Source organism: Pelmatolapia mariae, linkage group LG4, assembly GCF_036321145.2.
Source record: "Pelmatolapia mariae isolate MD_Pm_ZW linkage group LG4, Pm_UMD_F_2, whole genome shotgun sequence".
NCBI classification, from domain to species: domain Eukaryota; kingdom Metazoa; phylum Chordata; class Actinopteri; order Cichliformes; family Cichlidae; genus Pelmatolapia; species Pelmatolapia mariae.
Genome location: NC_086230.1, coordinates 1,716,215 through 1,731,385, shown reverse-complemented (window position 1 = coordinate 1,731,385; position 15,171 = coordinate 1,716,215). Strand labels below are relative to the sequence as shown.

At 41.8% G+C, this 15,171-nt stretch overlaps 1 protein-coding gene across 6 annotated transcripts in view; it reads left to right on the top strand.

The window, feature by feature from the left end:
- Nucleotides 1-15,171, top strand: part of si:dkeyp-72e1.9 (syntaxin-binding protein 4) — a 73,291-nt gene that overhangs the window by 11,437 nt on the left and 46,683 nt on the right. For 3 of the 6 annotated variants that reach the window (XM_063471074.1, XM_063471072.1, XM_063471071.1), the window contains exon 2: nucleotides 13,849-13,922. In XM_063471074.1, coding sequence (XP_063327144.1) covers nucleotides 13,849-13,922 — 74 coding nt within the window. Of the gene's footprint in view, nucleotides 1-5,448; nucleotides 5,600-6,388; nucleotides 6,456-7,042; nucleotides 7,234-13,848; nucleotides 13,923-15,171 lie in introns of those variants that run through there. The other 3 variants (XM_063471077.1, XM_063471076.1, XM_063471075.1) reach the window with 3 other exon arrangements.

Sequence of the window (15,171 nt, the reverse complement as noted above, 5' to 3'; positions counted from 1 at the left end):
ATGATAACAAAAGATGTACAAATATGTGTGGAGGAGCACGGGTGCGTATGTCTCTCAGTGATTGGGTCCAGCCTGTTTGATTCCTCAGTGTGGATTGGATAATCTCCTAATCTGATAATGACCCACTGTGGGGATTTAGTGATTAAAGTTCCGAGGCAAATGGTCGTTGCCATGGCAAAAGAAGAAAATAAATCTCTGTGTGATGAAACTGTTTGTGTGGCTGCACAGAACAGAACTGTCACATGTAATGTTGCATGGATATTAACATACGCATCTATGATAGAAATGTATTGTCACAATGAATTCTCTTTTAATTCACTTTTCTATTGTCAGATGTTTTAGCTTCAGGACTGAGGGCCAAACTTTTTGGTGGACAAAGTGTTGGATTTTTGTCTTTTTATAGAAGCTCATGTTTTCATTTTCAGTCTGTTTGTGATGGTCTCTGTCTAGAGTTCCAGTTTTCTTTACTCAAACACTGTGTCACCTTTGTCTGTTTGCAGTCTGGCTTTTTTCCTTGTGAGTGTTCACAGTGTTTCTGCTGTGGTCAAGCTCATCTCAGGAGGACATGTACATTTATAACAGTTATCATCATCCTTGATTGCTGTACATAACAAGGGAGACACTTCCAGCTCTTGGAAAAGTTCCTCCAAGAACAATATAAGCACTTTTGGACCTCTTGTTTACATGCATGAATCTCTTTTAATACTTCAACTCACCAGCATTTAACAGACAGACCCTTTAATGGAAGACAAAAGAATGGTGACATGCCGAAAGTGCAAGAATTATGAATCAAAGGTATAAAAGTTTGCTTTTAACATGTTTTTTCAAATAATATAATGAAAAAAAAAACCCAGGATCTCAACATTAAACTCACCAAACAGACAAAAGCCATTCGCAGCCTGCTGCTTTTAGTCCAGTGGCTCAAAGAGCCCTGAAGTTCTTCACAGCATCTTTGGAAGATGCTTTGAAGAACTGCTAAGCTGCTCTAGGTATTAGATCAAAACATGCAGGATTCCATGTGTTATGCAATTCAGCTGCTGATGAAAGTAAACAAGTCACCCAAATTAAAGTCTCATTTAGGTGGATTACCCAAAACATTGCTTTGCCATTTGAGAAATATGCAAAAAAAATCAACAAAAACAAAACAAAACAAAAAAAAACAACCCAAACTAATGAAACATGATATGAGAGGAAAGGAGGTACTGACAAATGTAGGAGTCCAGAGCAGGCAAGTCATTTCCCAGTGAAGATGGGGACAACAACCAACTGCATGTTTTTATAAACAAGCTGCCGTTCCCTTTATCTTCAAAACCTGAGGCAGGGCTGGGGGGCTGTGCTGCACTCCATACGTTGGTGTGTTATCGATCAGCGTCAGGACAGCTCAAACTCACCATGGGGGCCATCTTTGTGGATGCTTTTAGAAAGTTTACTGTGAAAACATCTGAGTGCTGGGCAGTGGGAGCTCCAGCTGTCCATTGTCTCCCTGCTGTGGGTTCCTAAACACTGGCCTTGTCTAGACACTGGCAGGAATTCTGTTCTGATTTCATGGAGCCATGGAGAGCTTTGATTCTTTTGGTTCCTATTTGGATCGTGGTTCCCTGTTGGCATTCCCTCTGTCTCATATGTGTGCTGAGTTTGCTTCTTCTGTCAGGTTTTACTTTCAAGGTTGACTTTTTATTGTTTCTCATTATGCTTGAACTTTTTGTCATTTTTCTCCTTTCTGATTGTTATGATTGTCTAATTACTACATATGTGTATCTAATGTCTATAGTTGCTTCCTTGGCTCATGTTTCCGTTGTTTGTGGTCCTCTCTCGTACTTTGTGTGTTAGTTAGAAGCTCCTCTGTTTGTACACTGGGTTTTTGTTTCATTTTAGATTGTGCTTCTGCCAGGTTAAAGCTCTTTACTCATCGTGGCCTCATGTCCTGGATTTGGGGCCTCCTCTCGTCTAACTACACAACAATGCAACTTCCTCCGTGTGCTGATGATTAGTCCCATGTAAGGGCTTGGTCATCCATGATTTTTTTCTCTTCCTTTCAGCGGCACAATGAGCTACAGTAAGTTATCAGGGTTGAGCTGCTGTTGTCTTCCATCGTTTATTCTGTCCTGGAGCTATTATTTCAATGACAAAACAACCTTTATTAAGGTGGAATTCAGAAATTCAAAGGCAAAAAGTAGAATCCAAAGTGCCACAGCTTATGCAAAGCAGCCATGAGTCAGGATAATAGCCATGAACATAGACACTCTGAGCCTAAAGTGACTTTAAATACACAGGAGGTAAGAAGGGAAGTGGAGATACCTGGGGAACCTCAGACAGCTAACGTCAGTCAGGACGATGACAGACAGGAAGTAAAACACCAGACAATAAAGTAAGACAGGAAGTGACTGACAAAGTTGAAGTGCACACAGGTGAACAGGCTGTGATATCTTATCTCACTTTAAACAGATACATGTGATGAAAAATAGAATTCAAATAACTACTTCTGTCAAGCTTAAAGGTTCCTTGTTACTCCTGGGAGAGATGTGGGGATGTGGGCTTTACATACTATTTTTTGTGTGCTGCAACATTACACAACATTATATAGAAACATACATAATAAAGTAAAATCTTAATTCTGACCAGTCAAAATCTTCAAGTGTTACAGAAGAACACAAACACAATGGAACCAAAGACATTAGATAATTAACACAAAATAAAATCTCAAAAAATACTCGATCATTTCTTTTCTGTAGACTCACGCTGTGTTCATTTGTTGGGAAACGACGACACAAAGAGACAGAACAGTGTGTGTGTGTGTAAACAAAGGAGCGCACACATCGCTGACATACTCACTCAGCTGCTCATGCTCCCAGGCAAAAAAGAAATCAAACAAATAATGTGAGAAGCAACAAGAAGTGCAGTGATGTCTCAGCTCTTTTATGGCTCAGATGTGCAACTTTACAACTAATGTGATGTTTTAGTGAAGTATGCAGTGTGTTTACACCAGTGTTTCCCAGGCTTTTGGAGCCACGGCCCATATTTCACATTAGAAAAATCCCACGGCACACCACCAAACAAAAATGTCACAAACACCATACGGATCATTCTTCCAGCAGGTATAGCAGAACTGGCTCGGTTTGTCCCCAGTATACCTTTGTTGCTTCCTTCTGACTTCTACTCATGCTAGGACCTTCGTCTGGGTCGAGTTTTCTCCAGGACCAAGTCAGACTTTTTAAACATTTATCTGTTGCTGTTACGCTCTGCATCGTCTCTCAGCATGACTGTTATTTAAGTTCTTCTGTTTTACTGCCAGTTGGCAACACATTTATTAGAGCAGGTGGTTGTACTGCCCTCTAGTGGAAGAGAATGTCATTGTTCTGCCCGTTACTCACGCCCGTCGCTTAGAGTGCCAGTCAGGTTGGCCAGTACTAATAATCTTCCACGGCACACCTGATCATTTCTCACAGTGGTTGGGAAACGCTGGTTTACACTGTGTGCAGTGTGGAAAGAGGAGTTAGTGATGAGAGCCTGTTACTTTAATCAGCTGCTTAAATCAGACAATTTCCACTGTGCTCACTGGGATAGGACTGTGTCTCTTTGTGTTTGTGGGAAGTGTCTGGGACTGTGAAGCCTTGCCTGGTGCAGGCTCTAAAGGATGAGATGCTTCACATTTGGAGACAAATCTCAGGTTGGCTACCACTGCAGTCAAGTATTAGCCAAGCTTACATCTGTGCTCCCAAAGCCTGTCTCTGGAGTCAGTACAAGACCTCAGGGTTTGGTAAGGGCCTGGAAAGACTCCAGCTTCTTTAATCCCAACAACTGGAAAACATCACAAACCTTGTCCTGGCTTTAGACAACTCACTGGTTTAACAGTTTTGAACTGTTTTTACTGTATCTCTGCTGTCACTATAATAATGGTATATTTTATTTAACTGAAAAACTGATAGATTGAACAGAAATGTTCCTTTTTGTTTTAATAACAATATCTTGTAAACCTAAATGTGTAATCACATGTGAGTCCACGTGATAGTCAGACTGGGCTAGGATCAGTTTTTTAAAAGCTTAAAAGTTGAATTTACCAGCACGGACTGAATTCGTGAATCCAGTGTGTAGTCTGAACAGAACTCAGAGAGCGTCAGGGTCCATCAGGGTCGATAACCACACTGCTGTCCTTTTAAAGAATATGATGTGGATCCACGCCAGATTAATCTGCTTGTCAGCTGGTTTTAAATTTAGCCTGTTTATGGCATTTTGTTCATGGACAGACAGAATCTTTTATTATAACACACCCTAATATAAGCTGGCTGGTTTAAATCTTAGTCACCTGCACAGAGAAGCATTTTCATTCATTCTGAGTAGTCTCTGAAACTGATATTAAAGGAAGCCTGGCTAGTCCCCATACTGCACCAGTAATAATTGTCAAACTTGCCATGCTGGTTCTCTCTGGGCTCCTGTTTGCCCCACTGAGCACAGCTATTTACTGTGTCTAATGAACCCATGCAGGCGATATGGGATCTCCGCACAGCCAAGCCTCAAACATGGACCTGGATGTGAAACTCTAGTTCATAGCTTGGCTTTTTACCCCATCAGTCAACTAACATAGCAGCTTAGTGCTGGTAATGGTAACATCAGTGATAGGCTTTATGCTTCAAACATCATTAATGTGTTATTTTTGCTGAACAAACCTGGGTGTCTTTTGTTTATCTGTTGGGGTTTAAAAAAAATCAATTTCTGATAAAAATTACAGATATAAACATGGACCTGGGCTGTGTTTATGCTAACATGGACGAAACTCCGCCCAAAACAATCTATGTTGTACAGACTAAAAGTTTAAATGTATTTTCCAGGGACATGCAGGTTGTATATGAAACATACTGAGACACCAACTGGAGACACACTCCAGGCTCCAAGAACACAAGAACAAGCTTTTGTTAGAAAGTTAAAGTCCAAAAACACACTGAGGCAAATACAGGACTATACACATACAGTGAATGCTAATGGTGGTTAGACACAGCTGCACACAATCAACACAGTCACAGGCAGGAAGTAAAGCTAGATGCAAAAACAGAACAAGGAAGTAAGTAATGTTAACTAAAGGAAGAAGCTCAGAGACAGATGTGAAGTTAAGAACTAATAAACGTTAGTATGCACAGTAACTAGAACTCAAAGAGTTAAGAAGAAAATGTAAAGAAGCAGGAATGAAAGAGAAAATACGTAAAGATAATTAGGGCAGCTTTAGTGTGAAGTAATAGCCACACACATTCAAAAAGTTTTAACAGACTGAAGCAAAGCAGACTGCAGTCTGTTTCACACACAAAGCAAGAAAACCCCACTGAGCTGTAAGCAACTCTGTGTCACACAGTCTGATCTGTGCTTGGAGTATTTGAACAGCCTTCTTACAGAGGCCTATATTTAGCACGTGCTTGTGCCATAAGGATTTGTGTGCATAAGCTTATCATCACTTCATCAATTGGTACTCTCCATATCTGCTTGGCAGCTGCGGTGCATCATGATTGGAAATATGCAGAGCATATGTTAACAACCACAAGCTAACGTCCAGGCTTTTGCACCACAGCACAGACATGCTTCAAAGACTCAAAGTGCCTCTAGGATTTGCCAGGTAGGTTTTCAGGTTTTCAGCTGTTTTAGTGGCTCAGGCTGAAGCTGAATATCTCAGCACCCGGTGCTCCAGGAAACGTTCCTATGAATTTTACTGTTATTTATTGTTTGTGACCTCCTGCAGCCTCAGGCCCGTGTCACTCAGAAACTTTATTCGGGGGCAGCACTTCATAATGCAGCACACAAATAATGGTGTAATTACTGACCAGTCACCATGCATTTCTTTATTCGTTTAGGGGGGTAACTTTCAGCAACTAAAATTACCATATGAGAAAAATGTTTATGCATTTTCTAATTATTACGTGCCTTTGGGCAATTTGCAAATGACACTGTAAGGATCTACATGTAATAACAATTTCAGGAAATTCTAGAAGCAAGAACCTTAAAAAGTATACTTAGTGTATTCTTTCTATTCAAACCTCCACTTGTACTGTACCTACCAGTAAGGATATTTTACTGATAGAAAATTACACCTCAAATCTAGAAAAGTTACACACCAAACTGAATCAAAAAGAAGCTACAGAGTGTATACTGGAGCGCTCCCCCATTTATGAATGTAGTGTAATGTAACAGTGAATCAAACACAGGCAGGTTCAGCAGGTTTTAGCTGTGTCCGGTGGGAGGGACACAGTCATGTTGCTGGGTGGAAACACATCCACATGGATGCACATTTCTTTTGCTTTGATCACTTTGAACAAACAGCTCAGTTACAGTCACCAGTGTTGTATCTTTAAGCGTTGTCGCCTCCATTTGATTGATTGATTTTGTCTTTGCATTAAATTCATTTTAGGGATCATGGATGAGGCTGTCTCTAAGAAAAAAGCTTCCTAGCAGCACTGAGCTGAGACAGCACTGTGGTAACTTTTCTTTTTCTTTCTCGCATTTTTGTAACATTAGCTGATCAAAATAAAGCCAAAATGAAGAATCGTTGTTTGAGTAGTGAAGATGACAGCATAGAAGGTCTGAATGCTAAAGATGAAGGCAGAGTAATGGATGTCGTCTGGGGATTAAATTGCAGTTTCTAAATGGAGAGTAGGGCACTTGTGCATTAATGTGTTTAAAGGCTCGTAAGCCCCTCCTCTCTGGCTCAACAAGAACTTGTTAGCGCAATGGCCAATATCGTCTTAAAAGAAGCTGTGGTTGATACAAATGGAAGTGTGGGTAGAATCTATGGAAAGACTCATGTTCACGCGTAACGAGGCCAAACACAATTAAACACGTTACCATCAAAGTAGCACAAACATCCACAGAGAGGGAAAAAGGCAGATTCCGTTGAATGGAGCGGTTCCCAGCAACAAATAAAGCCGCTGCACAGCCACAGCAAGAGAAAATGACAGGTAGGGTGAGAAATGTGTGCGAAACAAACCACCGAATCATTTCCAGCCTCAGAGGGTTTTTTTTTTTCATTTTCCGCCGACTTTAGTTATGTAAGAGATTAAGCGTGCGGCTGAAGGTGGAGATGTTTGGAGCGCACAGGCTGCTTCGCTGGAATTAGTGCCTGTGCACCATCATGTGGCTGCTGGCTGAAGGCTGAACGCTGCGACCGAGCCTCCGCCTGTCTCACCGGAGAACCGGGCTCCATGTCAACATGCCAACGTTTTCAGTCATGTACAAAGGAGCGGTGATCATCAGCAGGTAAAGGCGAGCGGCTGTGTGTGCAGGTAGAGGTTTGTCTGTGTGACAGCAGCGGTGACACGATGCTGACAGCTGAACTCTGTAAACACGGAGATGCGTTTACTAACCATAACTCTGTCCCGTGGAAACCAAACACACCGCGTGTCTTCTCGGGCTTTTTCTGGTAACCGTGACGCTGACTGTCCGTCTGTAACACAGGCGCGTGGATCTGCTTCGTGTCTCACACAGAGCTGCGCTTCGTGCTCTTCTCTCAGGCTTATCGATATGTTCTAGTTTTCCGCGTGAAATGATGCAGTCATCTTTCTTGCATGTGCTACAAACGGATGAGCTCCACATCAGAGACCAAGTGCTGTCCCAAGTTTCCTTTGAAAAGAGGCTCTATGAGGCACTTTATCGGCTCTCACGGACACGTTGGCAGCATCAGCGGGTTCCATTGTGGACGTTTAATGTTCAATCTGTGCTTTTACTGTGTGGCTCATTGATTTTGTAAATGTTGCTGATTTGTTGATCCATGTTTTACCAAAGTTGGAACATTTACTGACAGACTTTTGGAAGCTTGTCTCATCGACATTTTATCCGTTAGGCTGAGTGATGCAGTCGGCAGTGTGGAGCTGCTTCAGTTATGTTTACAATATGTTTCTCATGCCACAAGTGATACTTCATCGATGTGTGTCTAACAACACAACCACTGAGTCTTTTGAATGGCACCAAGCTTCAGCGAGTGTATTCGTGACTCCTGTCATGCCCAGAGACTGTATGAACCTTAGAAATAAATAAATAAATAGATAGATAAATAAATAAATAAATAAAATGTTATTTATATAGCACCTTTCTAGACAGAGTCACAAAGTGCTGCACATAAGATAACAAATAATAAAAGGTAAAACAGAAAATATAAAAGAAGCAAAAATTAATCAAAAGTTTTAAGAAGGTGAGTTTTGAGTTGTTTTTTAAAAACAACTACTGAGTCCACAGTTCTTAATGTTTGGGGGAGAGAGTCCACAGTCTCGGGGCCACAGTGGCAAAAGCTCTGTCACCCTTAGTTCTCATCTTAGTCTTTTTTACAGCAAGTAAGCCCTGATCAGATGACCTCAGGGACCTGCTGGGGACAGAGGGCTGTAGCAGATCAGAGATGTAGGCTGGTGCCAGTCCATGCAAGGCTCTGAATGTCAAGACCAGGATCTTAAAATGGACTCTAAATTCCACAGGAAGCCAGTGTAGCTGAGATAGCAATGGTGTCACATGAGAATTTAGGATGACCTAAAACCGGAGACCACCACAGAAAAGGATCGGTGATGTAGATATGAGGAGAACCACTCTAAGGCAGTTCCAGATAAACCAACCCAGTGTTTAAGCCTTTCAAGGAGGATGTGGTGGTCAACACTGTCAAAAGCCCATGTGAGGTCCAACATAAGTAGGACAGAGTATTTTCCTGCATCATTACTCATCAAAATGTCATTTGAGACCCTAAGAAGGGCTGTTTCTGTGGAGTGAGCTCATTTTTGACATTTATTAGACAGAGATCGAGCATTAAAAAGCGCCATATTCAGCAAGGTAGAAGTCTCAGTATTTGCAAGGGCTCGAGTTACAGGACGTAAATACTCAGGGTTTGAGCCATCACGCTCGTAGAATCCACTCACCGAGGGAATAAAGGGCCAGACGGCAGAAGAGTCTGGATAAACCCTCCTCAGGTAGCACGGTCTCAAAGAGCCGGGCCCTGCGTATCCAGACAGGGAAGTGGAAAACAAGTCCCCCTCCATGGAGCTTTTCTGAGCACAGGAGACAAGGCCCGCTCGGTGTTGCTTACCAGCCAAACCCCGCCACCAGTAAAGCCTGAGCTTTACCTGAATACCTCCTCTTCTCCCTCTCCTTCTCCGTGGTCTAGAGGAACCGCCGAAAGTGCCTAGCAAGGCTCCAGCTGATGGAGGCGGGTGGAAAATACCGGCGAAGGACGAAGAGACATTGTGAGGCATCATAGAGGATTGGATGGATAGCAAAGCCAGACGATCATACACCAAGGCAGCCAATACATCGTTAAAACTAAGTGAGAACAGCAGAGCAGAAAAAAATAACACAAAAGTAGCAGAGCGGCAGCCCCAGAGCCAAACACAGGCGCCATCAGGCCAGCAGGGGTTAATAGCTATAGTTGCAAAAAAACTGTATGTCCTGTAGTGTTACATGGGTAAACGGGCATCTGCTGTCACCTCTGCAAACACGCAAGGCATTAACCAATGAGAGTGTGGTTTCATAGCTGGATCCACCCTTCACTGCCATATCCAGGTTGGAAACAAAGCAGTCGGTGATTTCACATTGGCCTCATCCATCTTTTATGTTGTCTGTGGTTATGCCTATGGGTTTAGCTTTTGCCACTGTATTGGTCTGAATGTGATATAACTCAGTGCACTCAATTTTTTTAGGACAATTACTCAGCTAACCGTACACCTGTAGACCTGAGGGTTAAACTGGGACTGGGGAAAGGGGGGAACCTTTGTAGCTGTTCAGTGGCAGGAAATGACTGATCAGCTGACCCGTGCTGGTGCTGGTTCTGAGGTTTAATGCTCTTTGTGGATTTTACCAGCTGCATTCTAAAATATATGTGGAGATGTTACGTGAACCATCATGGCTGCTTTCCAACTCCTGGCCAATGTGACCTTTGTACAACCACAATTCCAAAAAAGTTGGTATTTGGTGTAAAAACACATTTTATTCAGAATAGAACATAGAGAAAGCATCAAATGTTTAAACTGAAACATTTTACTACAGTCCTGAGCAAAACTTTAAGACCACTTGAAAAATGGCAAAAAACCCTATTTTGCATGTTTGGATCTTAACAAGGTTCCAAGTAGAGCTTCAACATGCAACAAGAAGGAATGGGAGTGACACAAAACATTTTTGGATCATGCAATTTATTGAAAACAACACTTAAACTGAAACAGGCTGTTTCACAGCTGATCAAAAGTTTAGTCCACATGCCTTTAAAAGGCCAAATCTGTGCTAAAATGTGGATCCATCATCATTTTCTGTCAGGTAGTCTCACTGTCATGACGTTCTGATGGCAAAGGCAAAAAACCTTCTCTTTTGAACGTGGTCGGGTTGTTGAACTGCATAAGCAGGGTCTCTCACAGCGCGCCATCGCTGCTGAGGTGGGGACGCAGTAAGACGGTCATTTGGAATTTCTTAAATGATCCTGAGGGTTATGGAAACACTCAGTTTATTTAAATCCAGGTTGAAGACTCACCTGTTCTCAGCTGCTTTTGAATAAAGCACCAAATCCACACTTTTAAGCTTAAATTTCAAAACTTACATTTTAACTACTGATTTTATCTACTGTTCTGATTTTATCTACTGTTTTGATTTTTGATTTTATATACTGTTTTGTTTGTTTGTTTGTTTGCTTGTCTTAATCAATTTTAAATCATGCTTTTTATTTAAGATAAGATAAGATAAGATGGCCTTTATTAGTCCCACAGGTGGGAAATTTGTTTTGTTACAGCAAAAGTGCAAAGTTATGTAGCAGAAATTAGAAAACACTGGAATGCAATAAAATAAAATAAAATAAAATAAAATAAAATAAAATACTATGTACAATAGAATAAAATAAAATAGAATAGAATAATATATACAATAGAATAAAATAGAAATACAAATACTATATACAACTGAGTAGGAAAATACAAAAACACAACTTCGTCAGAAGAAGAATTTGTTTTTGTTTTTAATGTCTCTGTAAAGCACTTTGAATCACCTTGTTGTTGAATTGTGCTATATAAATAAACTTGCCTTGCCTATGGAACAAAATAGTCAAGTGGAAGACCCAAAACAACTTCACCAGCACTGAGCCGGAGGATCCAACTGGCTGTCAAGACACTGGAAGATCCTCGACCCAATTTAAGGCCATTACTGGTGCCGACTGCAGCCCCATAACCATCAGACGGCATCTCAGACTGAAGGGCTTCAAAAACAAGACAGGTTTTCAAAGGCCTCGTGTCCTTGGACGCCACAGAACTGACTGTTTGGACTTTGAGCACCAAACATGGGACATTGAAAGGTGGAAGAAAGTTTTATTCGCTGATGAGAACACCTTGATGGTCCTGATGGTTTCCAACGTTACCGGCATGACAAGCAGATCCCACCCCAGGTGTTCTCTACGCTCCACAGTGGAGGGGGGACCATAATGGCCTGGGGTGCTTTTTCCTTCAGTGGAGCTTCAGGAGGTGCAGGGGCGTCAAACAGCTGCTGGCTGTGTCCAGATGTTGCAGAGAGCGTCCCTCATGACTGAGGGCCCTCGTCTGTGTGGTAACCACTGGGTTTACCAACAGGACAACGCTACAGTACACAATGCTGCAGGACAAGAGACTTCTTCTAGGACAACAACATCAGCCTGTTGGACCATCCTGCGTGTTCCCCTGATCTAAATCCAACTGAGAACCTTTGGGGATGGATGGAAAGGGAAGTTTACAGAAATGGACAACAGATCCAGACAGTAGATGCCTTCATGCAGCCGTCTTCACCACTTGGAGAAATGTTCCCACTCACCTCATGGAAACACTTGCATCAAGCACGCCGCAACAAATTTTTGAAGTGATCAACAATCACTGTGGAGCGACTCATTACTGAGTTCATGTTTGCAACATTGATTTCTGTTTTGGGGGGTTTACAGGTTTTTTGGAGGTGTGGTCCTAAACTTTGATCAGCTGTAAAACAGCCTGTTTCAGTTTAAGCGTTGTTTGCATGCTCAAAAAAATGTTTTTTCTCACTCCCATTTCTTCTTGTTGCATGTTGAAGCTCGACTTGGAACCTCGTTAAGATCCAAACATGCAAAATAGGGTTTTTTGCCATTTTTCAAGTGGTCTTAGTGGTTTTGATCAGGACTGTATTTCATGAAAATGGCATCAACATCTTTCAAAACAATTGGGTCAGGGCAACAAAAACCTGGAAAAGTAAGTGGTGCTCAAAAGAAACAGCTGGAGTAACATTTAGCAGCTAATCAGGTTAACTAGTAACACAACTGGGTATGAAAAGAGTGTCAGAGGCAGAGGCTGATGAAAAGTTTCACAATTTTTTTCATTTTTTTTTTTTCATTTGTTCGTGTGATCTTTGGTCCTTCAAGCAGCACTGCATTAAAAACAGACACGATTGTGTGGTGGAAATCGATGCATGGGCTCAGGAACACTTCCTGTGTGGGAACACAGCTTGCTGTGCTGTCCACACATGCAGGTTAAAGCTCCACCCTGCAAAGAAGAAGCCATATGTGAACATGATCAGTGATTCTCTGGACCAAAGCTCATTTAAAATGGACTGTAGCAAAGTGGAAACCCGATCTCTGGTCCAAGGAATACAAATACAAATTTCTTTTTGGAAAATGTGGAAGTAGAATTTTCAGTAGGAGAAACGTTTCATCACTCATCCAAGTGCAGGTTTCCCCAACCTTATAAACAGTACATTTGCCTAAAAACTGAAACTAGCGCCACCGAACAACGGGCTGTGAGCTCAGTTTCTTGATCATTAATATGCAAATTGTCATGACCATTGATCAAAGAAGTAAAATGAATCCAAACCACAAAAATGCAAAAATCAACAGTGAATCCCGGTGTTCTAGTGTGAGACTGTATATCCATCCTTAACAGATGATGTTAAAATGTCCAGCTCCACCCTGAACGTTGCATCTTTGTGTTATCAGCCAATGAGCAGGCTGGGCTATCAGAATATCATCTGAAGAATTTGAAGCTTGAAGACTGTTATTCTGTACACAGAGCTACATTCTGCTGCGACATTCATTAGGCCGTGTTTCTTTCGAAGTTCAGAGTGTCCTCAGCCTCATTGTTTTTACTGACAGCAGTGGCGAACCCTCTGCAGCTAAAATATTGATAGTCCTTTTTGTCATTTGGGTGTAGACAGGAAGGGAACTGCAAACTAAAATAAAGTGCTAAAAAGACATCGTTCCAGATACCAAAAAAGTGACATTTATGGTTTGTTCATTTGCAGTATTCTGCATTGTCTTTTGTAGTGTCTAATGAGGGAAGCAAAGGGATGCTTTGCAAGTGTTAGATGAGGATTAGTAAAGAAGGAAAAAGGGGAAAGCTGCAGTGTGCAGTCCTCTTGTGCAGCATTATTGCATAAGACGAACAACATGTGTGCCAGCCCTATCTCTCAGAGATTATTGCTCACTGTGTGAGATCTTACCAAGATGCTTTTGAGTTACCCAATGCTGCCGTCTCATTTCTGCTTCCTCTGCTACTGTCACAGCTGTATTTGGTCTTGTCTTCAAACAGCAGTGTGAGGAAAGTATACTTTTGTGTTCATAATTTGAGAAAGATTTTTGACAGTACCATGAATAGAAGACTCATTTACACAGCGAAGTATCTGCAGCACACACTGAAGACACACTCCTTGCCTTGTGTGTGGTGACAAAGTCTCAGGCCTAGACAGGAGAAGCTATCTGAGGTTAAGTTCCCAATACTATAGTTCTCCTATGGATTCTGACTGTGTAGCAGTGCAGCCTGTGAAAAAAATAGGAAAAAAACCCAAAATCTAACTATTTCGTCATCTTTTTCTCCCTCACTCTCTTTCCTTTCCCTGCTTCCTGCTTCCTTTTTATCCATTCACCTCTAACAGGACACTAATGGGTCCATACGGAGTCGACCGGGCTGTTCATTCCATGGAGTTTACAGACTGTGAGAATGGCCTAGGTAAGTCTTTTCATACTTCTGTCCCCACAAGTAACACACCTCAACACTGGACTACTCTCCTTTGTGTTTGCAGAGGTCATATGTGTTGCTGCTTGTAGATGTTGCTCTGGCTCTTTAACTTCAATAAGATGCTCAACTTAAGTTCCTGCAAACCAAAGTTCTTTCATTTTTTCACTCGCACTTGTCTGACTGCTTACACAGCTCACGTCTGACTTAGGATCCGCAAATAGTGATTACTTAAAAAGTAGCTAGTGCTGTACTGTAACATATTTAATAAAAAAATGTCCATGAAATGAGATTGACTTTAGTGATCCATTAGCTTGTGGACAAAGCACAGTTTCCATAAGACATTAAAAGAGAAGAACGATTGTGGAAGTTCCATATATGGCAAACAAAAACTTACCAACACCTACAGTAAGACCGCGCCATAGAAAACAGAATCAGCTTCACCCCGCCTTACCACCACATACAACCAGGGTTTCTACATCAAAATATGGATGTGCCATGGGCTCCCCAGTGTCAGCCATTGCAGCCAACCTTTATAAGGAGGAAGTGGAAAGTAAAGCTTTTGGTTCTTTCAAAGGAACAGCACCTAAAGACCGGCACAGATATGTGGATGACACCTGGGTCAAAATCAAATCCCAAGAAGTAGAAGAATAATAGTTTGCCATTTCTGGACTGTGCTGTATGCATTGAGGAAGATGGAAACCTCAACACTGAAGCCCACACACACAGACTAGTACCTACTCTTTGACTCCAAACATCCTGTGGAACACACATTTGGAGTAATCAGGACCCTGCAACACCAGAGAGAAGAGAAAGAAAAGGAACACACGGATAGAAAGTTCTTAAAACATGTGGTTATCCCAACAGGACCTTCATCAAATCAGCAAAGATGCATAGGAAAGAAGGTCAGCTGGGGACAAACCGAATGACAAACGGAAAAACATTGTCATCCCTTGTGTAGCAGGTTTATCAGAGGAGAAGCTTCTCCAAGCAGGACATCCACTTCAGGCTCGGCCACACACTCGGACAAAAACTTGTCCTCGTGAATAAAGCTCGTGCTTTCTGCAAGTGTGTCAACATAACCTGAGTTCTGAGAGAAACTGTTCCCCTCACAGGACGTAGTGGTCTGACACTTTATACCCAATAGTTGAACAAATACATACAAGCTGAGATGAAGCCATGAATTTAATAAAAACAACAACAACATTTTGGCCCAACAGAATTCAGTTCTTTACACCAAGTC